This window comes from Natrix helvetica (assembly GCF_964273705.1).
Source record: "Natrix helvetica genome assembly, chromosome: 1".
NCBI lineage: Eukaryota > Metazoa > Chordata > Lepidosauria > Squamata > Natricidae > Natrix > Natrix helvetica.
Window position 1 is genome coordinate 329,457,386 of NC_138548.1, and position 27,937 is coordinate 329,485,322.

The 27,937-nt window shown below is 40.6% G+C and overlaps 2 protein-coding genes across 12 annotated transcripts in view; one reads left to right on the plus strand and one right to left on the minus strand.

The window, feature by feature from the left end:
- ARL6IP5 (ARF like GTPase 6 interacting protein 5) lies at window positions 1-17,267 on the minus strand. The gene is made up of 3 exons (XM_081934044.1): window positions 16,974-17,267; window positions 3,434-3,651; window positions 1-1,446 (listed from the first exon to the last, which is right to left on the minus strand). Exons 1-3 carry the CDS (start codon window positions 17,147-17,149, stop codon window positions 1,274-1,276), a joined length of 567 nt encoding a protein of 188 aa, XP_081790170.1. The 5' UTR covers window positions 17,150-17,267; the 3' UTR covers window positions 1-1,273.
- UBA3 (ubiquitin like modifier activating enzyme 3) overlaps window positions 17,149-27,937 on the plus strand; it is a 22,879-nt gene continuing 12,090 nt past the window's right edge. Inside the window, exons 1-4 of one of the 11 annotated variants that reach the window (XM_081934031.1) lie at window positions 20,977-21,232; window positions 21,429-21,497; window positions 25,287-25,430; window positions 26,624-26,704. In XM_081934031.1, coding sequence (XP_081790157.1) covers window positions 21,131-21,232; window positions 21,429-21,497; window positions 25,287-25,430; window positions 26,624-26,704 — 396 coding nt within the window. In that variant the 5' untranslated portion in view covers window positions 20,977-21,130. The other 10 variants (XM_081934040.1, XM_081934033.1, XM_081934035.1 and 7 more) reach the window with 10 other exon arrangements.

The following is a 27,937-nucleotide window of genomic DNA, read 5'->3' on the forward strand; positions in this document are numbered from 1 at the left end:
TTGAAAGTCAACAAGCAAACCAAATGTAGGTCGCTAGTCTTTTAATGCTGGAACACACATACATATTCTCCATCAAATAATTTGCTACATTTTACAAGTAACTTTACAGTCCGCATGTAATAAATAAAAGGTTACAATTTTAGTTCCAGTTCCAGTAGGAAGAGCTAGGGATAGGGAGTTACAGAGCTAATATTAGCTAATATCAGTCTCACAAACAGATAATTGGATGAGTTTCTCTTCTAACTTGCTATTTGTAGCATAAATAATTCTGCATGTAAGTGGAACAGAAAAAGGAAAGGAAGACATTTGTGGTATTTTACATATTTATTGTTCTTGCACAAAAGTTAAGTGTCATTATGAGATATTAACAAACACTAAGATTTGGTTTTCCAGTCATACACACAATAAGATTCATAATTCTATGTAATGGCAGATCTCAAGCCTGACAATTGCTAAATATTGTAACTAAAGCATGTATAATACCTGTGTGCGGGCATGCACAGAAAATCATGTTCCTCCTGTTATAAAATCTGCCCCTAATAAGTACAATTCTTCATATGCACACAGAAAAAACAAAGAAGGAATGTTGTTGGCTAGATGTTATCTGTGCAAGCTTGCAACTCATGCAGGGGAGGAAAAGGATTCAGCTGCTAGATGGGCGACAGATTCAAATATCCCACAACAAAATAGGCATGTCATACTTCTAATTGCAGGTCTCTATTTCTCCACAGGGAAACCACATCCCACTCAAAAGGTGCATAAGGATGTACATAATTAAGATTTATTTTTGCACTCAAAAACAGTCGTTCAGATATGTGCAGTAGCACACGGCTATGTTGCTTGAAGGTAACAAAGAATACTGTGCATTTAGAATGGGCACCAAATATGCAGTTTGGAAAATACTTAACATAAAGATAAAAGAATCGGAAAGAAGTTAAGTCTACCTTTCAACACTAGTGAGTGCCGTAAATCAGGGGTCTCCAATCTTGGCAACTTTAAGCCTGGCGGACTTCAACTCCCAGAATTCCCCAGCCAGCTTAAAGTTGCCAAGGTTGGAGACCCCTGTCGTAAATTACCTAATGCATTTGTATCTCAGACACTTTGACAGGTTATAAATGGGATACTACCACCCCGTGCAGAGGAAACCCGGATGAGTTGGGGTGTTTTATTTTGCCATACTTTACTCTTGCGGTCTGTATCGACTTCGGCTTACAGACTGAGAAATGATGTTGGACAAAATGAACAAATTCCCCAATGCACGTTGCATGTTTAATTAATCCTTTGCCTTAGCCAGGTAATCGGCTAGTTTGGAAATGGTCTCCTCCTGTTGTTCAAGGAGATCCAGGATAATGCCCATGGGAGTCTTCTTCAGGCCAACGCTTTCTATCTTGTTCTCCATCTTGTTCTTTAAATTTCGAAGCCTCAAGGATGCATGAAGAAACATCACTAGGGAAAGGAAAGCAACAAGCAACAGTAAGCCACAGGTATTCTTCACTTAGATAACTGGCGAAAAAGACTTGACACTGCTACAGTGGCAACCAACTGAACTGCTCTATTGGCATTCTGTGTTAAAGCAATGTTGTCATTTTTTAAAAAAAAATCATAACTGGTCAACTAAACCACAATAGTCTAAGCTATAAACCCTGATTTATAAGCCATAAAGATGCATTCATATGTCAAGTAAAAAACAAAAAACAAATACCATGAGCCGCATTTGGTGTATGATCTATGAAACTAGTCGATTTTTAAAAATTGAATTTCAGAATTGTCCTATAGGATGCTAAGTCCTAAAATGCTTGATTTGGTTTGGCATTCTTAACAGATTGCACCCCGTTTTCCCCGAAAATAAGACCTCCCCAGATAATAAGCCCAATCGGGCTTTTGAGCGCATGTGCTAAAATAAGCCCTCCCCCGAAAATAAGCCCTCCCTGAAAATACTGCAATACAGCAGCAGCTGACCATGCTCCTGCACCTCAAAAATAATAAGACCTCCCCAAAAATAAGGCCACGTGCTTATTTCGGGGAGTTCAAACACAGTATGAACTCAGCCACTGAAACCTGTGAACTGATGTTTATGGTTTGGTGCAGTGTTTCTCAGCCTTGATGGCTTGAAGACATTGGAATTCAATTCATGAACTTGGAGCTGAAGTCCACATATCTTCAAGCCGCCAAGGTTGAGGAACACTGGCTTAGTGCATTGACTGAACCAAACTGTGATTTATTGCATATTAATGGTTTCAATATCATAGCTTAACAGGATATGTCAACCACATCATTCAATGAACTCATAAGGAATAATTATATGCTTGTGAGAGAATCCTCATCCTGGGTCAACAGTAACAGAATCAAAAGCCTCTTATTCAAGTTGAAAATTATGAATTATAAGTAAATCCTTTCCCATTAGCAACATTTTTGGCTAGCCACTGAGAAAAACAAAAACCACTTGGGAGCAAAATCTTCTTATCATGCATACACACAACGTAACGTTTAAATTTTTCAGATCCTTTATTCTGAATTGAAGAGAGTATTAATTTTTTGTTCTGCGGTTGATGGAGTTCTGCAAATTTGCCTAATCCAATTAATGTAATATTAGTTAGAATAGAATAACAGTTGGAATGGACCTTGGAGGTCTTCTAGTCCAACCCCTTGCTTAGGCAGGAAACCTTACACCACTTCAGACAAATGGTTATCCAACATCTTCTTTAAAACATCCAGTGTTGGAGCATTCACAACCTCTGGAGGCAAGTTGTTCCTCTGATTATTATTCTGTCAGGAAATTTTGCCTTAGTTCTAAGTTGCTTCTCTCCTTGATTAGTTTCCACACATTGCTTCTTGTTCTACCCTCAGTTCTTTGGAGAATAGCCTGACTCCCTCTTCTTTGTGGCAACTCCTGAGATATTGGAACACTGCTATCATGTCTCCCCTAGTCCTTCTTTTCATTAAACTAGACTTAACCAATTTCTGCAACTGTTCTTCATATGTTTTAGCCTCCAGTCCCCTAATCATCTTTGTTGCTCTTCTCTGCACTCTTTCTAGAGTCTCCACATCTTTTTTACATCACAGTGACCAAAACTGGATGCAGTATTCCAAAGCATGGTATTAACACTTCACGTGATCTTGAGTCTAAATGAACAGCCAGTCAGATATTTATGGATGTATTAATCCAATTCATAGAGCCACCAATCTGAAATACTGCTAACCGTGGCAGCAGGCTTCACAGTTAAAACTGTTACCCTGCCATCTGGACTGTAATTAAAAATCCCTGCACCTGAATATCACCGGCAAAAGCATCTACTGACGTCTCTTGTCTATTTGCAGTTAATGACAAATGCTTCTTGACACCTAATGTTTTACGGAGAGAAATGAAAGCAGTTGCAGAAGGAAGTGACATTCAGCTTTATGATTGGCTATGGATAATGTAAGAAAAACTCACAGAATAAAGGAAGCGTGATTCCAAACAGAAACACCATGATGCCTCCGAAAAAGGATATCAGGATGTAGCTCAGTAACATAACTGCTATGACAAAGGCTGCAGGGTAGTGCTTCTTAAACTTGCAAATGAAGTCTTTTTTGTGGGATGCAAACACGAATGCTGTGAAGACCAGGATCACCACGAGGATGCCAAGCAGCATTTTCAGGGGATTCAGAAATCTGCAAAGATACGGACAATGGTGAACAGGGACGAACAGGTGAGAATGGCACAACAGGACAAGCCAGTTTCTTTGCACCCAAGCAGAGCCACTGAGCCTCTTGGCTTCAAGCTCTCTGTCTCTGAGCTGTATGACCGCCTGTGAGTTGATTAGTTTCCACCCATTGCTTCTTGTTCTACCCTCAGGTGCCTTGGAGAATAGTTTGACTCCCTCTTCTTTGTGGCAACCCCTGAGATATTGAAACACTGCTATCATGTCTCCCCTACTCCTTCTTTTCATTAAACCAGACATACCCATTTCCTGCAACCGTTCTTCATATGTTTTAGTCTCCAGTCCCCTAATCATCTCTGTTGCTCTTCTCTGTACTCTTTCTAAAATCTCCACATCTTTTTTACATCGTGGCGACCAAAACTGAATGCAGTATTCCAAGTGTGGCCTTACCAAGGCATTATAAACTGGTATTAACACTTCACGTGATCTTGATTCTATCCCTCTGTGAATGCAACCTAATCCCTCTGTTAATGCAGATTGTTGAAAGCTGCTCAAAGTCACTGGGAGTCAGATGGAATACAAGTTTGAAAAATAATTAAAATTAAGTTGAACCGCAGAATACAAACACCGCAATACGATTCAAATAAGTAAGATGGTTTTGAAGTTATTTCCATCCCAAACAACTAAAATAGCTCAGGAAGTAACTACTGGTATTTAAACTACAAATGGCAGAGAAGTATAGTTAGTGAATGATTAACAATGAAAAATATATACACCAATTCTCTTGAACTGTTGTCTTCATTTATATGACACTGTGTGTCTGTGCGCGCGCATATCTAATTCAAGTATTTATTCTATTTTCTCTAAAACATCCTCCGGAAATGCCAAATGACGTCCCATCATCCCTAGACAATATGGCAGACATTTAAAGACTGCATTAGATCCACAAATTTCATCTTCCTTATCTGCATCAAAGGAAACTATAGTTGGACTACTGGTCGCAGCTAAACTACTGGAAACATTTTGGAAAATAACATCATGATCAATATTTGTTTAGTCAAAGAAGATAATAAACCAAAGGCAACTCTTACAGGACAACATGGAAGAACAGACCACTGGACTTTTGACTAGGGTCATGGTGAAACATCCATAATAATGTTGTACTATGAAGTATATTTGGGTTTCCAGCTATGTTCTGGGCAAAGAAACATGTCCTGTCCTAAACTGCCTAGTTTGTGAATGAACCATTATTGCTGTCCTGTCCAAAGCTAATTCTGGAACACTAGTGGACGTGTCACTGCTATGACACGTCCACTAGCATCCACTCTCAAAAAACATCCAATAGGATTCCATTCGTTTAAGATTCATTGTCAAAATACTGGATGCTAAAGATACGGCTGGAATTAGCAAGTGTCAGGCACCTTTCCTTCACAACAGTTGTTGACCACCTGCTGTTGTCGCTCATTTGAAATGCAGAGTGTTGTACTATTAGCAGTCTCTCTTCAATCTCTGAGTCACTTCTGGTCAGCCACAGCTATATTTAGAGAAGGAGGAAAAATCCTTTCTGGAAATTCTGCCTGGAAAAACTGAACAGTTAACTCCAGGCAGAAATCACTGCTGTGTATTTATTTCATAAGGAATGTCACTCTAAAAAAGTAAGCTTTGTAGACTGCATTTAGTACCAAAAAAAAAAATAAAAAATTACTGCAACAACTTAAGTTTAAAAGTTAGCTCAGAAATATTAGGCTAAGACTCAGTCGAGGATTAGTTGAACACAATGCAAAGCTATCTTTCCAATGCTGTCTAGAGCCTAGTCCACATGTTTAATCAGGGGTGTCAAACTCAAGGCCTAGGGGACAGATTTGGCCTGTGGGGTGCTTCGATCTGGCCCGCAAGGCAGCCCTGGAAATGTGAAGTACTGGCCCGTGGTGCCTCTGCCAGCAAAAACAGAGTACGCGGCCCTCCTGAACTCCATTTTGGCTGGCAGAGGGTTGCAGGAGGCAGTCGCAGCTGAAAATGGAGTTTGGGAGCCTGTTTTCATTGGCAGAGCACTCAGCCCCTCACAGGCACCACCGACATGAGTGACATCGAGCTGGCCACGCCCACCATGGTCACACACACCCCAGCCCCCCAAGGTCAAACCCAACCCTGATGGGGCCCTCCATGAAATCAGGTTTAACACCCCTGACCTAGGGGATGTGGTGGCACAGCGGCTTAATGATGCTGGAACTGCCGGCCAGAAATGGTCTGCACTCCAGCCATTTGAGAGCTCTTCGAGATGGGCCAAGCTCCCACTGCACTTTCCCTGGATCCTACCCACCCAGCAATTCAAAAGCATGCAACACTGCAAGTAGATAAATGGGTACTACTTCAGTGTGAAAAACCTAGCTGTGTTTGTGTGCATGGAGAGCAGAATCCAGCACTTGACCTGGCTGGACATCAGCCATCGTGACACAAGCTGAAGCAAGGAGAGACCGGTGGAGGAACCTAGAAGAGCCAGCAATCCGAATGCTGCTAGTTCGCTGGTGTAAGCTAACTCGCCCCCTGTTGTGCACCAAGGATAGGCACGGAAGCGCAGAACAGAATGAACTAGCAATTTAGGCTGTCCAGGACTGCACAGTGTCTAGCATGTGTAGATTTCCCTGACATTGCATGCCATATGCTAAATAAATACCTACACCTAGAAGCATTGATTGATGAGCTGCTGTTAGTTTGGCGAGTCACAAACTAATGCAGTACAAGCATCACATTTCTAGCAGGATGCAGAGAAAGAAATTTAACTCAATTAACATTAAATTACATTGTGGTTTTTCGCTTCCACACCTAAGCTACAACGTTTTGGAAACAGTAATTTTTGATCATGCTATGCCAGAGGAATCACCCTCTCTCAGATGAATCAACTTTAGATTGTTTCATGGAAGCATTGACCAAGCCCTGATCAATCATTTTACAGCTGCTAGAAACTCTGGTCTGATACATGAAGGTGGTTGTATATTAAAACTCACATTTGTCACAGAGAGCATTTTAGTGAATCGAAAAATGGACGAGACGTGAGGCGGCTGAGGTAAGTTAACAGCGTTTATTCAGAGCAGAGAAGCAACAACAACAACAGTAGATAGTAAAAGGTGAGGCTTGCCCTGCTTGACAGCTATTTATACTCAGCTGTCAAGCAGGCGCCCAATAGGCGCCCTCAGCCAGTCGTGCTTTAGCCAATCAGGCGCAGTTTGGCTGTTGCCTGCTGTCAGTCGTAAGTCGAGAACCTGCGGCCGGTTGTAAGTCGAGGACTTCAGGAGCGGTCGCAGGTCGAGGACTTAACACTTCTTTCCCCTCCAGCGAGGGCGCATGCAGAAACGTTGTGCATGCGTACTCTTGGAGGTAGGCGGGTCGGCGGCGGACACGCCCCGAGCGCCTCAGTTCAGGAAGTGGCGTTGAAGCAGGAGGTCCCCGTTGCAGCTCATCCCAGAAGGGAGTGTAGCTCCGGGTGACATCATCCAGGCCTGTTCCAGAAGGCAGACCCAAAGGCGCAGGTAGGACAGGGCGAGGGGGCGTGGATGTCACAAGCGAGTTTGAGTCCAACTGCCAGTAGGTGGCGTCTGGGTAGGCAAGGCCTAACTGGGACAAGGCCTCTGGATGGGGTAAACCAGGAGGGGCGAATACGGATGGAGTTGGCAAACAGAACAGCTGCCGGGAGGCGGTAGCAGGGCAGGAGAGGCCTGATTGGGGGAAAACCTCACAAGGGGTTGTGACTGCAGGCTGTGGCGGAATAGAGACTGGCTGCTGGGCGACGGTAGCCGGGCTCGACGGGCCGGCTTGAGAGGCCTCCGGAGGTTGGCACAGCCACCCTTGATGGCCAGTCGCCCCGGTCCATCCTGCCCAAGGCCTCTTTGGCCAAGCGGACTGCCCGTTCCGCACGGCCATTGCTGGCCGGATGGTAAGGGGCAACGGGTGCATGGCGGATGCCCTCTGCGGCCAGGAACTCCTGGAACGTTGTGGATGTGAACTGCGGGCCGTTGTTGGACAAGCCATGCGTAACAGCCCAGGGTGGGAATTTGAGTCCCCTGGTAGTCTTTTAACGTCGTGTCCGACTGTGACAGCTGGGCACGTGAGACATTGGGGCAGAGTAGGGAGAAAGTGGCCCAAGACAGGAGGGAGCAGGAGGACCTGGAGTCGACCTCCATGATGCAGGGAGACCCTTCCAGCAGGAGCGAGACCGTGATCTTCTTGGAACCGGCCGATGCTTGGCTGACCGACTCTGCAGGGGTGGCAGGGAGGCTTTTGTTGACGGCAAAGCAGTCATCTGCTGGGCTGTTGGCAGTGGAGGTAAGTTAACAGCATTTATTCAGTGCAGAGAAGCAACAACAGTAGATAGTAAAAGTTGAGGCTTGCCCTGCTTGACAGCTATTTATACTCAGCTGTCAAGCAGGCGCCCAATAGGGAGGCTTCTGGCAGCCCGCGCTCAGCCAGCTGCGCTTTAGCCAATCAGGCGCGGCTTGGCTGTCAGTCGTAAGTCGAAGACTTCAGGACCGGTCGCAGGTCGAGGACTTAACAAGCATCACATTGTCACGCATGGCCAGGTCACTTCTGGCCTAAGCAAAATTAACTGCTACTTAGGACACCACATAGAGCAGCCCCCATGAGGCACCTGATGGATCGGAAACACCTTCAGATGTTGCTTAGGATGTTTTTCAATATTCTGACAGGTTGCGGATTGTCTTTCAATGTGACAGTCTCAGGGTATACATTACTCTACTGCAAATCCTCGGAAGATGAAGCAGCAGAAACAATGCCTGGAGCACCAGAAGAGGAAGACCAGGTGTGACTCTGACCGATCCCTGTTCTGAGTTCGAGTAAACAACTATAAGGCAGGAAAAGCTTTTACTTTTAATGCTTATTGTTTTTTTTTAAATATATTCTCATTATTTCGTGACATTAGAAACTGCCTAGAGATGTTTGACAGTGTGATTAGTATGTGAATTGAATAAATAAAATAAAAGCACCATGATTTCTTCTCTCTGGCTGCTTCATTTAAAATAATGCATTCTCTTAGGCAAGGATGATTTCCTGCCTAGAAAGATTCAGCACATTTAAAGCAATAATCATAACAACAGCAGACAGCTGGCAACCTTACTAGATTTGGCAGAAGGAGATCAGGGAAGGTTTACTAGGTTGCCATATGTTTCCCTGCAGTGAGTCAACATTCAATGTTCTAGTTTTTCAGAGACAGTGAATGGAAATAGAAACCGCAATAAGATAGAATTGTACACATGGGCAATTCAAAGTGCTATTTAGATCTCTTATATGGGATCTGTTATCGATCCAACATTAGAGTTAGTGATGTAATCTGAATAAAAGAACATAATCAAGATTAGATTTTTTTAAAAAAAATTGTAACAACAAATACCCTCTTAATGGTAAGTGATTGGCATGTCCCAACATTAGCCATTCAGAATATTTAACTGCATATATGTTTGTAGATTGATCTAGTGCAGCGATGGCGAACCTTTTTGGCTCGCATGCCACAAGTGGGGGGAGCGCAGGGGGGTCGTGTGCGGGCGTGCCGCACCCATAATGCAACACGCGACCCCCGAGTGCGCATGCGTGCACAACGTGAGACCCCCCATTTTTACATGCTTTTTTCACCCTCCCCAGGCTCCAGAGGCTTTATAGGAGCCTGGGGAGGGCGAAAAGAGGCCCCCGCCCCCCCAGAGGCCCTCCGGAGGCTTCAGGAACCGTCCAGAGGCTTCCCTGAAGCCTTCGGAGCATTCAAAAGGATCCTCCGAGCAAACCGGAAGTGACTTCCTGGTTGCTCGGAGGGTGGTTTTAAGCGCTCCAAAGGCCTCAGGGAAGCCTCCGGACGGTCCCTGAAGCCTTTGGAACGCTTAAAACGACCCTCCGAGCAAACCGGAAGTCACTTCTGGTTTGCTCGGAGGGTCGTTTTAAGCACTCCGAAGGCGTCAGGGAAGCCTCCGAATGGTCCCTGAAGCCTCCGGAGGCCCTTTGGGAGGGCGGGGGAGGCTCTTTTCACCCTCCCCAGGCTCCTATAAAGCCTCTGGAGCCTGGGGAGGGCGAAAAATGGCTTTTAAAAAGGTGAACTCAGCTGGCCAGCGCCTGACAAATGGCTCCGCGTGCCACCTGTGGCACGCGTGTCATAGGTTCACCATCACTGATCTAGTGTGTGACCATATGGAATCTTATTTTTAAAATGATGCGAAGTAAACAATTCCAGGAGTTGTTCTCAGAACTATCACCACTGAAATTTATTTCATCATTTTATTTCCCTATCTATTATGGCTATGCAGTCTTTTGAATTCCTTTCTGAGAAGGTGGTTTGGAGCATGTATGAGTGAAATTGTTTTTAAAACAACTGCAACTTGTTTCAAGACTGCATGACTGCCCTCTCTTCTCTGTTTCGGAGAAAAGTCATAGAACTTTCTGAGTACAATCCAAAATGTTCCACCTTAATAAATGTACTTTATATGGTATACAGTGGTACCTTGATACTCAACTGCTTTGAAGCTCATCGGATTTAGTACTCAACACATTTTGACGCATTGTCCTGGTTCTCATTGTCTGTTTGGTACTCAACACACAAGCCACAATTTGTCAGTATCAGCTGCCTTGTGACTCACTACATTATGAGAAACATTTGTTTGGTTCTCATAAATTTTGGTACTCTTTGAGCTTCCCAGAACCAATTAAGGATGAGTACCAAGGTCATACAAACAACTCAGATTTTCAAGGATCCTATAGAGCTAGTTTAAAATCTTTAAAAATAGTGATTAAATCAGTTTTCCCACAATCAGATCCCTCTAGATGTGCCAGACAATAACTCCCACTTCTCACTATCCCAAACCAGCACAACTACAGAGGAGAGATGTGTAGGTTTTAATTCCTGTAATTTCCAATCATCACAACATGACTCAATGATTCAAAATTGCTATTAGCCATGTCACTAACAGACTCAACTTTTCCTTTGAGCGGTCAGCTTCTAGTGCTCAAGGAATGCAGAAAATGAATAGCTGAGTTGCAGCATGTATTACAATGTGGATGTACAATTTCATTGTAATCACAGATTTGAATCGTTGTAATTTAGAAATTCTAATTTTTATTAAGAAGTGGTTAAGAAGGTCAATAAGGGTTATAAACCATTTCCAACTCCTAAATATGATATTTTAAAAATTGGGATGCAAATGTGTTTTATTCTGTTATGGGAAGCCACCCCTCCCCCCGAAGAATGAAATATTTTGAGGAATATTAAAAAGGCAGAATATTAAATTTGCCTAAAGGGAGAAATGGAGACACATGCTCTTGGAGATAGAAAGCAGCCCCCACCTTTCTTTAGCCCTCAGCAGATGTCAGCACTTAAGAGATAAAGAGCTTACTGAAAGAAGCCAAGTATCTAGGTAGCTCTATTCATAGGCAAAGCAAATACTGCAGGCAGAAATCCATTCAAGACAGGACATTTTGAAATACCCTGCAGCAAGGTCTGAACATAGGTAGGATTAGCCACAATAGGAATTGCCCAATTCCCCTCCACTGCATCAACCAAACTTAGCTCAGACAAACATTTAGGATTTGTACTTTGCCTATAGAGCCAGCTCTGACCCCTACATAAATGGCTCCATGGGAGTCTGACAACAGTCAATAGAATATACATATTTTTGCACAGGAACAGGAAGTTCAAGTGCACAGCCCAAAGGAGGTATAAAAACTCTCACTCTCAACTCCATTTTGTGAGCTGCACCATAAATGAACCCTCTTTCCAATCAGCCTCCACCCTGCATTTTGTCTCCAGTGCCTTTCTCAGCTTGGAACTGAACCAGAGGGATATTTTTTTCCTACACAGTCGTCTGAGTAAATCAGTTTTACCAAATAGAATTATTTAAACATTTCTTCACATTGTCCCAAGCTATATGACATTATATCTCCACATATCTAAAAAAAGATAATAAACAGAGAGTATATTTACTACTCACAAATTTTATTCCTGAATCCAATATATAAGTATATGAGTTGGAGTTCAGATTCATGGTTGACTAACATTGATGTAGAAGTGGCACCATCTATATATGCGGATCATAATCCAATATTGTAAAACTGAACATGGAAATCTCCAGATTGAATAAATGTAATAAAAACCATTTATTAAGTTTCCGAGACAACATTGAAGATGTGTGTCAACAGAAATTGAAATGTCAACAGGAATTTAATTTTTGAAACTTTTAAACCGCAATATGGGGGTGGTGGTGGTGTAATAAAGCATTTATGAGAAGGTTGTTCATCTTTCTTGCATCAAATGGAAAGCTCTTTAAAAGCATAAAGGTACCTTACCAAATGATGTGAAACAATTACAAACAAGTCATAAACTAAAATTATATTGCACTTAGCAAAAATGGATGAATATTTGAATGGCATATTACTTTTAACATTCACTGAATAACTAGGAAACAAAGTAAACTGCAATCATTTTCCTGGGCTCTAAAATTGACCAAAGTGGTGACTGCGGCCCTGAGATCGGAAGATGTAAAACACTTGGAAGAACTGCAATATCTTTCATGAGAGACGTCTGGAAGTGTAAAGACATCAGTCTCAGAACCAAACTCAGATTAGTTAACACAATAATTTTTCCAATTACTACTTGTGTTGCGAAAACCAAGGCCAGAAAAAGGTAAACAGGAGAAGGGTAGATGCCTTTGAACTGTGGTGCTTTGGAGGTGACTATTATGCATGGACTGCAAAAACCACAAGAACAAAGAAGTCCTAGACCGAACCTCACCAAAAATATCACTTGAAGCCAAGATCGCTAAACATAGACTCATTTGAAGAGTCAATCATGCTGGGAATGATCAGCAGAAAAAAGAGAAGGGAGCCATCCTAGTACCAGCTGGATGGACACTATAAAACTTGGGTGTCAAACTCAAGGCCCACGGCCAGATTCAGCCAGCGGGGTGCTTAGATCTGGCCCACGGGGCCGCCCTGAAAACCACAAAGGAGTGGCCTGCAGTGCCTCTGCCAGTGAAAATTGAGCTTGGGAGAGGGTTGCAGGAGGCCTCCAGAACTCCATTTTTGGCTGCAATGTCCTCCTGCAGCCCTGTGCCAGTGAAAACGGAGGTTGGGAAGGCCACAACTTCGAGCTGGCCACGTCCACCCCAGCCCAAACACAACCCTTATGTGGCCTTCAATGAAATCGAATTTGATACCCCTGCTAGAACAGATGACACTGAGATGACCATGGCAGATCTGAAGCAAGACAGAGGGGCATGGAGAGTGCTAATCCATGGAGTGGCCGAGGGTTGAACACAACTAAATGGCTGACGACAATGATGACGATAAATCTCATTAAATAAATAAACAAATAAATGAATAAATATTGCAAACCCTGGGACTGGCTGGAAACTTTCTGCCTCAAACTTAAATTGCTAGTACATTCTAAAACTTAGAAAGGCAACCTATCAAACCTACCCCTGTATGCTTCCTACAATTATCTGGTCTTGCAAGAGCAACAGTTGAATCAGTGAGTATGTATGCATTGTTATTTTTAAAGATTGTTAAGCCACTACAGAATAGTTTCTTCTCTAACAGCAGACATTCAGTATTGATACCATCTTACTGAAGATAAGTAATCCATTAAGCCTGATATCCTCTGAAGTCCTCCAAGCTATAGTCATTACATACATAGATGTTATCGGAAGAAAGGTTAGTCATATGATCCCCTCCCAAATATAATTCTTGTTAAGAGATATTTATTGAAAGTTATCAGCCAGTACAAGTTTCTTTGCAGATATGGAGTAAATTGGTAGTACTCTGGTAATCTGAGGTTGATGTTATTCAGACAATGTTCCAACCAGAGACTTGAGAAGAACGTTAGTTCTCTCTACTAAGGAACAGGTTTGTTTGTTTATTTATTTATTCCCTGCCTTTGTTATATAGCAGGAATAGCCAGGAGAGGAAAGCATCCAGTATAAATAGTCAACTGAACGGATGCTCTGTTCTCCTGCTCAGAAATAACATTTTCCCTAGGTGGAAAATGTTGCATCAAAAGTAAGCTGATGGCACCACGAAATCAGCAACAAATAGGCAACAAATATCTGAATTAACAAGAAAGTGAACCAGCTGATACCAGATTATTTTCTAACATCTGTTGTACAGGAAATAGAAAACATTTTTCAATGCATTTTGACACTCCAACCTACATATAGAAGCAAGCAGAATGTGGTTATGTGAACCACAAGAATGCAATGCAGTCACCTTCCCTTGGAGCCCACTGGCTTCCTGCTCACCCACAGCGGAAGTGTCAAGCTACAAACTTAAATCTAGTATCGTTTTTGTGGATCAGAATGCCTCTGGGTTCCTGCTAGACCCCATATTTATATTTAGAAAATAAAAATGATAAACACAGCCCAGTATTTTGGCTGTAGAAACCCTCATAATAATATAAGTATCAACAACTGCCGGAAGGGTTCCTTAAAATATGGATATCTGCATGATCTTAAGAATACAAAACCACTCCAAGGAAGCCCTGCAGAAGAGGAAAGTCTTCAAGTGAAAGGATAAATGAATTGGGGGGGGGGGGAGACTAACCCTAGAGGGGGCTGCCACTGTGAATGTCATTTTCTGGGTACCCAACCCCTCTGATTTCTCTATGGGTAGGAACTCCTAGCATCCTCTTCAAATCAAATTCTATTTGGAGAAGACTATCCTGAAGGTAGTAAAATTATGGGAGGTTTAGAAACATGATGCATGAAAAATTCTCATATAGCTTCTTGCCCATCAACTGAAATATTCAAAGGCCCTCTTTGTTTCTGTGAATTGTTAAAAACTTGAGAGCAGATAGTTGTGATATAATTGCTTCAAAAAAAACAAACCAACATTGTCTGAGATGGGGGCATTATAAAGCAGCACTGTGGATCATATACGCTGTAGAGAATATCAATTCAATTTTAGAAAAGAAGATATAAAGTGACATAGGAGATTAAAAAGAACACACACAAGTCGCAACATTAGACTCCAGTCACTTTAAATGAACAGCAATATAACCATTAGTTTGCCTCATATTAAAAGTAATGGATTCTCATTTTCTGGTATACACCCATTGTACCCTATCCAAATGAAGGGACTTAGAATATATCTAATTGGCCAAAAAACAGCATAGAGCATGAAGAAAATATTGACGATCTTATGAATATGCTGCTTTTATACTATTATTTAAGGTTGAAAAAAAGAGTTTGAAATCAAAATCATGATCTACTACAATATCTATACAATATTTTACTGTTAACTTGCCAGGCCCAAGCCTGAGACAAGACAGGGAAATCCAATTGAATCCAATCCTTTAATTATACCTAATGGACAGAATCTTGCCAAACTAAAGCTACAATTTTCTAACCTACTAGATATACCAAGAGATTCTAGGGTGTTGCTATCTTAAGCCTCTTTCCCCTCCCTCACCCAGCTTGGGACTATGGAGTCTCTCAATGTGGGCAGCTCTCTGGGGAAGCCCTGTGTTGCTAACCCCTCCCCCCACTCCTGCAGGTACACATTCCATTATATAACACGTCTTTTAGTTACAGACTATTGTATGTTGATATACAATATTATGTCACATAGAATGTATTTTATGTATTAGCATACAATAGTTTAGAGCAATAATTTGAAGTACAGATAGTGCTTGACTTACCACTATTTGTTTAGCAACAATTCGGAATCACAACGGCACTAAAAAAAAGTGACTTGCGACCATTTTTAATGTTTTTTAACTTTTTATGTGTTAGCTTACATGTAACCCGTAAGCTTCCCAGAGCTACCAAATGGTAAGATGGGCAGCCAATAAATTTTATAAATATATTTTTCACACTTACAATTGCTATGACTATGGTCATGTGGTCATAATTTGGATTCTTGGCAAGTGGCTTGAATTTATGATGGTTGCAGTGTTCAGGGAGTCATGTGCTCAACTTTTGCAACCTTCTGACAAAGTCAATGGGGAAGACAGATTCACTTAACAATTGCAGTGATTGACTTAACTATAACAAGAAAAATCATAAAGGGCAAAAAACCTCACTTAACTCTCTTGCTTTGGGGCTCAATTGGTCGTAAGTCAAGGATTACCTGCAAATGCATGTTCCATGAAGACAAAAATATTACCCGACAAACTTCATTGCTTATACCAAATATGTATTATCTAGCTGCATTTTATTTATGGAATGGTAGCACTAAATGCATTTTCATGTTTCATATTTTTTTCATATCCAGATGAAATTGTGTTCATGTATAAAGGAGAGTTGTATCTTTTCAAAAGGTTATGTCGCCATAGTTATTAACTGAGAAATGCTTTTGAAATGCTGAATTATTTAAACAGTGATACAGCATTTACTTTTTCAAGTAGCACTGATCAATAAGGCTACTGAAAGACTAAACATACGCTAGACACAAAGTAGAACTGTAGTGATTTGATTTTTATTGCTCCCATGAGCACTGCAGAGACAAAACACTGTTTTAAAGATACCATTGTGTTTAAAAAGAGACACCCCCATTTTAAACAAAATAATTTTTGGTAATCCCTTTAAAAGCCATTGATGGCCAAAATATATACTATTAGTCACATCATACGTCATCAATGGCCTCCAAAGAGAAACTTAGTGTTTACTTGCTCCACCTCAAACCACATCTTAGAAAGCCTGCAATCCAAAAACCTTATGTGGCAACTCTTAAAATGGAATTTTAAATCTATTTTTCCCCTGGAGCTGCATCTCTTGCAGTTTATTACATAAAGCAGAAATAGCTTTTTTTTTAAAATATAAAATGAAAGCAAACCGGACTGCCTTTACTGTATCTAAATATTTATCCTGAGATTTACATCCAAGATTCTCAAATATGCCCAACTATCTCTTGTTAAAGACATCCCATTCGCTGCTTTACCATCAAGCCTCGTTAACTTGAGGAAACGCACATCGAGGGCAAACAGCTGCGTACACATTACATTCCCTCCATCTTAAAACGGGGAAGGTAGGCCTTGTCACTGCAACGGGGCCGCGGAGCTCCAACTGGGAAAGATGGTTCGAGGCTCTCCTTAACCGGAAGCCTTATTACTCCCTAGGGTTGCTTCCCACATCAGAATGGCAGCCTAAACGCAATCCCATTGCAAGAGACACCCTCCTTTCCCCCCATCCCCACGGCGATCTTTCTGCAAAGGGGGAGGGGGCGAGAGAGAGATTTCCGGAGCTTAAACTTCGCTGTCGCCCTTCTTAGCCTTAGAGGGACAAAACTATTCCCGGGGGTCCACGCCACTCATCCTCCGAGACGCGCGCTTCCCACGTCGGCCGGCGCGCTTACCCCACGATGGAAAACACCGCGGCAGCCACCACGAGGTAATTGGTCTGGTAATAGAGGAGGTTGCTGACCACCCGGTTGTTCCATTTGGAGATGTCTTTGAAATCCGGCACGGCGAAGCGGTCGTGGCCTGGGATGAAATCGTCCCACGATCTCAGCGGCGCGACTTGCACGTCCATAGTGGCTCTCCCATCCGGCTTTCTGCGGCAGGGGCGGCGGCGGCAGCGCTACAAGAGGCGGCAGCGAGACGTCAGCAATACTGGGTTAAGAGCGATGGGCTGGCCACGTTCATCAGCCTTGCATTTATGCCTGCAAAAGTAACTCTCTCTCTCTCTTGGTGGAAGGATATTTTTTAAAGAAAACTCCTCCCCTTCCTTCCTGATGTGCTTTTCGGAGATACCTAGGAACGTTCTGTCTCTTTTCCTAAAGCGGCTTCCAATATTTTCCCCCCTCTCCTTGAAAACATTCTGTGAAATACCTCTGATTGGAGATTTTACTGTAAGGCAAAATAATTGAGTTGGCTTTAGTGTTTCAGGATGTGATCCCATAAGCCCCTGAGTGAAGAAGAGGAGGGTCAGAATTCAGTTCAAGAAGACTTGAACTGAATTATGACCTTGCAAGCATGGAGGAACATCTAGACGAAATGTATGTAAAGTCTGAAATGAATTTAAACATACTTTTTTTAAAAAAGTCCAAGGTGTATTATGCTTGTGGGTTAACCATAATTACAATATACAGGAAGTGTATTTCATACATATCCACCGTGCTATTTTCTGTTAGGATAAACAAAAGTTATAATGTGTCAAAAAAAGTGATAAGCAATTAGCAAAAATGACTGAAGTGAGGTTTAGGAAAAGAAAATTTAAATTAGTGGTTAAGGTGCTGACCTCAGAATGAGGAGATAATTTCTAATTCTACTTCAGGCATAAAAAACCAGCTGGGTGACTTTGGATCAATCTCTCTCAGCCTAATGCACCTGTTGAGGGAAAATAGAAGGGAGAAGTATTAGGTATCTTTGCTCCCTTGAGTTATTTATAAATAATAAAGGCACAATTAAAAAATCTAGTTTATACCAACAGTGCACCCTAGAGCTCCAATTTACTCTTTCATCCTTGCACATTGTCCTTCCTTCCTTTTCAAGGCAAAGATTTATACTCAGCAGGTGTAATTCGTATGTAATGAATGCTTGCAGCTGTTGTACAATTTTTCCCTTGGCCTCCAGCTCAACTGGAATAAACTCTCATTTGTCCACCTCTGAGCCAATGAAATGTTTGTCCTATTAATGACATAACCACCCACCAGCTGGATGATAATGGAGTGGATAAGGTCAATGTTAGCCTTATAATTTTTTTAAAAAAATTAGGCTGAAATCCACCTGGAAACTATTTCAACATTGTTCTTGACCTGATTATAACTGTATATAATATTTTCTTTGATCCAGTTTGTTCATGTTGTATCTTGACTATCTTATCTTGTCGTTGACTTACAATCATCCATTTATTGACTTCTTTTAGCAGCACTATCACACGATCAAAATTTGCACACTTGGCAACTGGCTTGTATTTATGATGGCTGCAGCGTCAGACCCCTTTGCAACCTTCTGACAATAGTCGATGAGGAAGCCAGATTCACTTAACCATACTACTAAAGTTAGTAACAACTGCAGTGATTTACTTAAAAGTGTGGTAAGAAAGGAAAATGGAGCAAAACTCATTTAACAACTGTCTTGCTTAGCAATGGAAATTTGGTGCTCAATTGTGGTCATAAGTTGAGGACTACCTGTAGACTGTGGTATTCAATAGATATTTCTCTCAAATAAGAGTGCAGAGGAATATAGCATAATTTTCTTGCTCTGAATACTGATTTCACAGTCCTTCTCAAGCCTTTAACAATCTAGTAAACGGCTTACTAGAAGTTTTGGAAAAGTGCAACGTTAGAGAAACTATTCCTTTGAAATGGTTATGTCAGTTTTAAAGATGCGATTACAGAAAGTACGTATCAATCAACTGTCCCAAAAGGGCAGAATCTATAATCCATAATAGTAATAGTAATTTCTCACTAATAAATGAGAAAAATGGAATAGTTTCTCCTGCGGATCTTAACAATTGGGGCAGTTTGTAGGAGAAGGGTGAATTTTGGGTCTAAAAATCAATTGACCATGTGTGAAGACGTTTCAGTATGGGAGGGGCCTTGTTGACTCTTCAACAGGGTCTTTTCAATAACAAACTGATTAGTTTTACTCCAGTAGCATACGCCAATTAATATTGCAACATTTTGTCCCAACAAACCCTCTTCAAGGGTAGCTTGTCTCAGGATACAATGGCTAAACCCAATATAATTGCTAGTAAAGAATGACTCAGCAGCAATTCCAACTAATGCACTGAATGTAAATATATAAACACACCTCATTACTAATAATCTGTGAAAATCCAGGGACCAATCTATGGAATTGATATTTCAGGGTGAATTGTCAGAAAACAAATTCTTAGAGCAGCTTGGAGCACGTTAGTAAACTAAAAACATACAAGGAATGTGTACTAATTGGCATCTAAAAAGGCAACCTTGAAGTGCCTGGATTCTCAGTAAATCTTATCAAAATTTCTGCAGCAACATAATTTGTTTCTTTCTCATTTAGACAGTTCTTTCTTGAAGATAATGACAGTAGAAGGGTGGGGAAGTAACTTGAGGTTTGAATATTTATGCTGTCATTACCTTTTATTATAAATATGTATGACTATCACTTTCAGCTCTTTTCTGAAATGTATAAATACAAGTGCATTCTTTCGTCTGCAGCCTTCCACTAGTCTCTGGAAGGAATTCCTCCATTAATAAATACTGCAGTGAGCCTTATTTACTTTGGGTCCTGTGTTTTGAATCCGCAGAAAATAACGCTTCTGAAACAGACTGAACTAGGAATAAAACTTTTTATTCAGTAAATAGCTGGTTGGATACCCGTGCTTCACTACGGAACTATGTGATCGGGCTTGATAAATTGAGTTAAAGCTTAAACATTAATGAGTAGTTGCCTCTTCTCTCCCTCAGGCTTGCCCCACAGAAGCCTCTCCTATGTTATCTCCTCTCCCTTTCAGGTGGAGTGGGGAAGTAGAATGTCTAATTCCTTAGCATCAGAGCATGTTAATAATAATATAAGAAATACTAATGATATCATGGTTGAATCCTTTCTTAGCAAGCACTTTGAAGCCAAGAGGAACATACATGCCAAATTTAAACTTTGTAGGCTTTATGGTTCTGGAGATTTCGTGATGATGCATGAGTGGCATTTCGCTTTTATATATATGTAAAGCATCCCTGCCTAGACTGGATGTAATCTGTTGGCTGATTGTCAGCCAGCCCATTATAGACCACTGCTAGTAAGGTTAAAGGGTAGGAATCACTTCTACTGAACAGACAAAACTTAAGCTTCGATCTAGAAGCCCTTTTCAAAGATGCTCATCTTCAACTTCTTTTCTTTAAAAAGAAAAAAGAGCAACTTCGTCTTTTGATGTGTAATGCCTTACTTGAGAATCATAATTTCATCTAGAAGGAAAGTTATTAGTTTAGCAAGATTGCAGATTCAATAAATATTGAAGAAATGCACATCAGATGTACCCTCATTACAGCGAATAGAAAATTTTAGGCTTCCAACTATTTAATCCTATATCTTAATCGTTTCAAACTGCTTTTGGCCGGACGAGCACTTATTATTTATTCTATCCCTACTGGTTTTGTTGCAGTATTAGGTCATTTTTTTCCTGGCTGTCACTCCGAAAGATATCCCTTAGGTGGCGCTCTACCGGCGCCCTGAATTGGTATTTCGTCCCTTTAGGAACTTAACACTTAACAATTGTCATTCTGGTCTTAAAGCGACCAAATCAACACGTCCGCTTCCGATTTTCAGGCGAGGAGAACCCAGCCTTAATCGCACAGAAAGACAACCCCTAGCATTTCTTGATACACTTCTTTGATATAAATTTTCATTCAGAAGCAAACCCCCCAGTACAGCACAATTGATGCAATTGCTTGCTTCGCAAGACCCGCCAACTGACAACCGGAGGTGGTGGCAGTAACCTTCCCCTTTTAACTCTTTTACCTACATCCGCTCGGAGACCCCAGCAACAACAAAGCTCTTACCAAGACCCCGCCGGCAAAACAAGAACTCTATGGCTTCAGCACGTGGCCGGCAAGGCACTTCCTGTCGTGGTGCATTGTGGGAAGAGAGAAAAAAAAAGGTGGGGGGTTGCTATGGCGGATGGCGAAGAGCCGTAAGTACCACCGCGCCTGCTCGTTTTCCCTTCCTTAATCCCTCCCCGCCGTCGCTGCCTGGAACAGGCTCCGGGATGGTGGCGGGGAGCCCCCCCCCTTTTCGCCTCTGCCCCCACCCCACCCCGGGGGGGAGAGCGAGACTATGAGCCTGACCCGGTCGGTGACTGACCCTTCTTTTATTCTCTCTCGTTATAGGGAGAAGAAAAGAAGGAGGCTAGAGGAGCGGCGGCGGCGGCTAGCGGGAGAGAGGCAGAGAGAGATGGGGTCAGTGCGGGGGAGGGCTGAGGAGGAGGAGGAAGGAAGAGGCGAGGAGGAGGGCGGGGGTGGGGACGCGGGGTTGGGGGGATTATTCGGAAGGGATGCAGGAGCCCGGTTTGCCTTACCACCACCACCACCACCACCCGGGCTGTTTCGCAGAGCACGTGGGACTAGCGCCTACTGCACTGAAAAGGCCGGGGCAGCAGCAACAGCAATGCTGTTCATGGCAGGAGGAATGGGGAGGTGGGGGGTTTGGTGGTGGAGGATCCTAAACTTATAGAAATACTGTCTCTGCCTGTCTGTCTATCTATCTATCTCTACCTGTCTATCCCATCCCTCTATCTAATCTCTCTCTCTCTCTCTCTTATCTCTCTCTCTCTCTCTATTATCTATCTATCTATCTATCTATCTATCTATCTATCTATCTATCTATCTATCTATCTATCTATCTATCTATCCAATCTCTCTCTATGTCTCTCTCTCTCTAATCTCTCTCTATGTTTATGTGTGTGTATCAGATTAGATTAATCTCTCTCTCTCTCTCTCTCTCTCTCTCTCTCTCTCTCTCTCTCTCTCTTATCTAGCTATCTAAAATCCTGCAAACTAGCTAGCTTTTGTGTTTCAAGGCAAGCAGAGTAGAAAGGGAGAGGGAGAGAATTATGGGGTGATCTTACAAAGGTAGTCCTCGTTTTACTATTACAATTGAAGCCAAACATTGATGTTTCTGAGCAAGATCTTTGTTAAGTGAGCTTTTGCCCCTGCCCCCACCCCATTTTGCAACCTTTCTTGCCACATTTGTTAAAGCGAATCCCTGTAATATGGTGGTTAAGTGAATCTGGTTTCCCCATGAACTTTGCTTGTTGGAAGGGTTGCAAAAGGTGGATCATCTGACCCCAGGACACTGCAGCCGTCATAAATGTGAGTTAGTTGTCAAGCATCCGAATGTAAATCACATGACATGGGGATGCTGCAACCGTCATATGTGTGAAAAAATGGTCATGTCGCTTTTGTCAGTGCCGTTGTAACTTTGAACGGTCACTAAGTGAACTATTGCAAGTCAAGGACTACCTGTATTCACTAATATAATTAGGGTTTTTTAAACAAATGAAACGTGTGTTATCCAATCCCAACAATTAGGGATAAATTACACAGGTAAAAAACAGAATAACAAATTGTTATTAAAACAAATCAGCAAATGAAGACAAGTACATCTCCAATGAATGCTTGTGAAAAAGAGCAGAATTCCTTCATCTTTAATTTTGGCAGCGGTTTGTTCCATCAGTATAGGCCACTTTGTAGAATTATTGTCAAATATTTCTGCATAAGAACTTGGAAATGATGCCTGATGTATTTCTGCCTATTTTGTAAGGAGTAGAAAATTTGGGTTATTGCTGCATTAGGCTTTGTAAACAAGTGCAATTGTTTCAATGCAGGACTAATCTCACGTCCAAGACACATTACTGTCAAATTGAAGAAATTAAAATTGCAATAAGATTGTGGCAATGGCTGAATTAAACTATATTTAACATGAAAAGAACTGGTCACAAGTATCTGTTAATCACATATGTGGATTCCCTTGGTTCTTCTTTAGGAGATTAGAGTTCTGTGAGAAAGTGTTTACTCCCTTTTGGATTTTCTGAAATGTTTTATTTCTTAGTCAGTGACTGTTACCAAAAATGTCATCTACAGGTATACTTTATTTAGTGACTACCCTGGAGAGCGACTGTTTGCAGTTACAAGAGTGATGAAATAATAACTTTGCTACCAATGCCTGCATTTATGACTTTTGTAGTGTCTTTCGATGACTGTTCACCATTAGGCAGTATAACTTGTCCTGCGCCTGTCCTATTCTTTGCTCTCCCCTAGAAAGGTTTTCTAAACAAACAATCTGCCTGAGCTGCTTTTCTTGCAGCACTTCCTTAATAAGTGCTAACTGCAAGTTAACAAGCTCTGCCCTGAGATCTTAACTGATTAGAGCCCTCCTCTCTGCTGATTGACATGGACAAGATCCTAATCCCTTTCATACTAAAGGTCTTTATTTGCCTCCCAGGTTGGGGGGGGGGGGCTGGCAGCTGCACCTGTACTAGGCAAACAGCTGGAACTAGCACATTCCTTTTGATGTGTGAACCTCATTGTGTAACTGCTTACTGTGTTGTAATCCACCACCACCACTATGTAAATACTAATGTTAATTCCCCTTTTTTAAATGACAATCACTGCAGGATAATCAGGATGGTGATTCCAAAGGGTGGGGGAGTGGGTAGAAGGAAACCACAATCAGAATCAGATGATTTCCAATTTAGTGACCATTTTGAGTAATGACAACACTGCCTGTCCCAATTGTGATTCCTAGATGAAGACTATTTGTACTAATGTTACGTAGCAGGACCTGAAATGACAATCCTCATAAAATTCCTAAGTTGACAATGTAAGACACTGGTAACCAATTACAGCAGTGTTTCTCAACCTTGGCGACTTTAAGTCTTTTGGACTTCAACTGGTTGGGGGATTCTGGGAGTTGAAGTCCACAGGACTTAAAGTCGCCAAGGTTAAGAAACACTGAATTACAGGAACCATTTGGTTTCCATTTCTTAATTGTACAGCAGATTATTGAATCTAAGAGGTTATTACTTTTTTTACATCGGCAGATATCCATATTGGATAATATTAAGAAATAAATGAAACAAGCATCTAATTTTACTTTAATTTGTTTATTAAGAGATATGACATTCTGTTAACATTAAATGTCAAAAATGTGGAAAATCAAAAAGCAGGAAAATAGTTTTTCATGTAACTCTATCTCTTGATTACCCAAGTTCAGATTGGGAAGAACAACATGATTTCAAAGCTATTTAACTTAAGTGAAGGAGAAACATTTCCAACCCATATCTCTAATATGGGACTTAAAGCAAAATTATTTTGGAATGCTTATATGGAACCATTTTGACCTTGGAATGTTTCCAGAATAATCAGAATAACTCATAACAGAATCTATAATTTTTGGATTGATGGTAAGTTGGAAATAGATTTTGATGAACTTAGAACATGTTACATTTGGAATGTTTCCATACCTTCTGCCAACCTGTATTAAGAACATTAGTTCCCAGCAACTACACTTTCAAGTTAATTTTTAACATTATCAAAGACCACTATTTGTTTGATTTATATCCCACCTTTTAATGGATCCAAATGAAACCTTTCACAAATTATTCTGCAGTGAAGCATAATTAAAAAGTAAATACATAATAGCAATGTAATTGAATTTTTTTAGAATACATGTCTAAATTTTAATTTATTTAAATTAGGTATTTAAAAAGTATTTGGATTATTTATCAGATTTGAAAATGAATTATTCAAACAATCGATTTTCTTTTGGATTGGATGACCTATATGCATCTATGTCAAATGCCCCAAGCTTAATTGATTTTTTTGTAAACAGAATCTGAGTAAGTAGATTTTTGCTTTTTTGTTCTTTTTCATATGTATTCTAGAAAGCAAACCAGGACATTCAGTTTTTAAGAGTACATAACTTAATACTTAATTTAATTTTAACAGGATTTTTTTTAGTAAATCTACAATAAACAGGTATATGTTAATTGGCCATAATCAACACAGGCAATTTTTCTATAGCTATGTACTTTATTTCCTTAATATTATCCAATGAAACTGATAATACCTAGGTCATTATGACTTGTACAGTGATAAACATATTTCAGCAGGCCAAAGGGAAACACTAAGCTTGGAGGGATTGTGTTTTTTGTCTATTTGTGCTTGTTTTCATACCTTTTTTTGCAGCTGAATTTCTATGTTCTGTGCAGAATGGCTGTTGATGGTGGGTGTGGGGACAATGGAGACTGGGAAGGTCGCTGGAACCATGTCAAGAAGTTCCTCGAGCGATCTGGACCATTCACACACCCTGATTTCGAGCCAGGCACTCAAGTGAGAAACGGTTCTTTTAAATACAAGTATTGTTTTGCAAACTATTGTGAATGCTTCCGTTTGTTACTCAGTAATGAAAGATGAGCAAATCTGCTAACTTCTAAAAATGAACCTACTACTTTTCTAATTTATTCTTACTCTTTTGCAAAATGTAATATGTAAAAAATCATGTTTAGTACCGAAAATCTTTAAGAATAAATTCTTGGGACACTGGGTGGAGAAGAAAAAACTATGAATACAGAAGCTGTGTTGAAAAGAGTAATATTGAACTGCTTATTTCAGTTTTGTCATATATATTACCAGTTTATAAGTGTAGTTCTTAAAAATCTTGAATTTTTATACACTCAAGATATTTAAGCACACATTTAACTATAGGAAGATGGATAAATTGAATGGATTTAACATTGAGCCCTTCTGGTTTAAGGAAAAATAGATTGCTGTGGGATTGTGTGTTTCGTTCTCCCAACCACCTCATGCCGTGTATGCACACTTGTTGAATGTTTCTGGTCATTGAGACTTTTCTCTATATCTGATCATTTTGATATTGATTAAAATAAATCTGAGAGTATTTGTTAATGATGTTCCAAACCCTGATTAATGAATGCACATACAATTTAAAGAATATAGTCTGAGAAGAACTCATGCTTATGTCAGTGGGATTCACTGCTGAATATATAAAAGCATGTCTGTGCCTATGAAACAAACAAAATGTTTGTGATATTTATGTAGTTATCAAGCACATCTAAATTATATTAAAGTAACTAAAATATATTTACCATACCCAGAGCATATCACAATTTTTGAGCACCCCTAATATTTGAAAGTTGAAAAATTTGACACAGGCATTTGTGCCCATACATTAAAAGATGCTGCTTTGTCCACCAAGGGCAGCATTTAAAGAAATCATAATGAGAGTGTCATTGTATACATTATACCAATTAATTCAGAGATATGCAGTCTGATGTTAAATCCATTGACAGTTGTATTGCCATTAGATTCTTTGCATTCTGTTTAAATATTTATTGCATATAGAAGCATCAGTGCACGATTTTCTGTAGTAATTCTATACTTCCAGAAGGCAAATTCTGATTGTATTTTACAAGTTTTGGCTTTTTGGTATTGTTTAATGCAATCATTTTGGTGAAAGTATTATGTTTTACTTTTAATAAATTGCTTGTTTTGGTTCTTTACAGCCCCTTGATTTTCTCTTAAATACATGTAAAGTTCTAGTAATTGGAGCTGGAGGATTAGGATGTGAACTCCTGAAAAATCTGGTAATTTAAAAAAAATCTTTTTACTTTTTACCCTATTCACTTATTTACTATGATAGTTCATTTTGCCTGATTTCTCTTTGACTTAACGCTGAGTGGATCACACCATGTGGTTTGATGTGTATATACATAAAATATAAGATTTTTCAGGCAATAAGGTTACTACAAATAGCATGCAGAAATTTTTTTGCCTTTTGGAAAACTCTTTAACTGATTGATGAGAATTACATTGATCAAGTACTGTGCCAGCAGAAACAAAGTCTTAGGTGCTGCAGATTGTCAGCAATTTCCTTCTCTAGCACATGGATAAGTACACCTGGAAACATCTATCTACCTACCTATTAATAATAATAATAAATTTGGATTTATTAGCCGCTCCCTTTCCGAGTAGGACTCGGGGCGGCGTACAATGGAGCATAAAACATAAAAGATAAATAACAGCACAAAAACGTACATACATACACAACACACATACATACATACACGGAGGAGGAAACAAATTACATCATTAGACAGTTAAAAATCAGCTTTAAAATACCCCAATTGTAAAAACCCAATATACAGTTAAGAATTAATATTTAAGAACAATTTAAAAAACAGTTAGGAGGAATGAGAAAATTACGATTGCGATTGAGCCAGGCCAGATAATTGAAAGAGGTGGGTCTTCAGCTGTACACGGAAGGAGCGTTATTCTCTGTCCCTACCTACCTACCTACCTACTATATTTATCTCTCCCTCTATCTACCTATTTACCTACCTACTCTCTCTCTCTCTCCCTAGATGTCTACTGTATTTCTCTCTCCCCCCCCCAACTACCTACGTATCTACCTACTCTCTCTCTCCCTCTTCCTACATATCTACTGTATTTCTCTCTCTCTCTCTCTCTCTCTCTCTCTCTCTCTCTCTCTCTCTCTTTCTTTATCCGTCTACCTACTAATCTACCTACTCTCTCTCTCCCTACCTATCTACTGTATTTCTCTCTATCTCTAACTCTTTCTATTTATCTCTCTCTATCCCTCTACCTACCTACCTGAGTCCTTTGGGAGAAGGGCGGCATATGAATCCAATAAATCCAATCCAATACCTACCTACCTACCAATCCAAAACCAACCTACCTACCTACCTACCTACCTACCTACCTACACACACACACACACTCTCTCTCTCTCCCTAACTACCTTCTGTATTTCTCTCTATCTATCCCTTTATCTACCTACCTAACTACTCTCTCTCCCT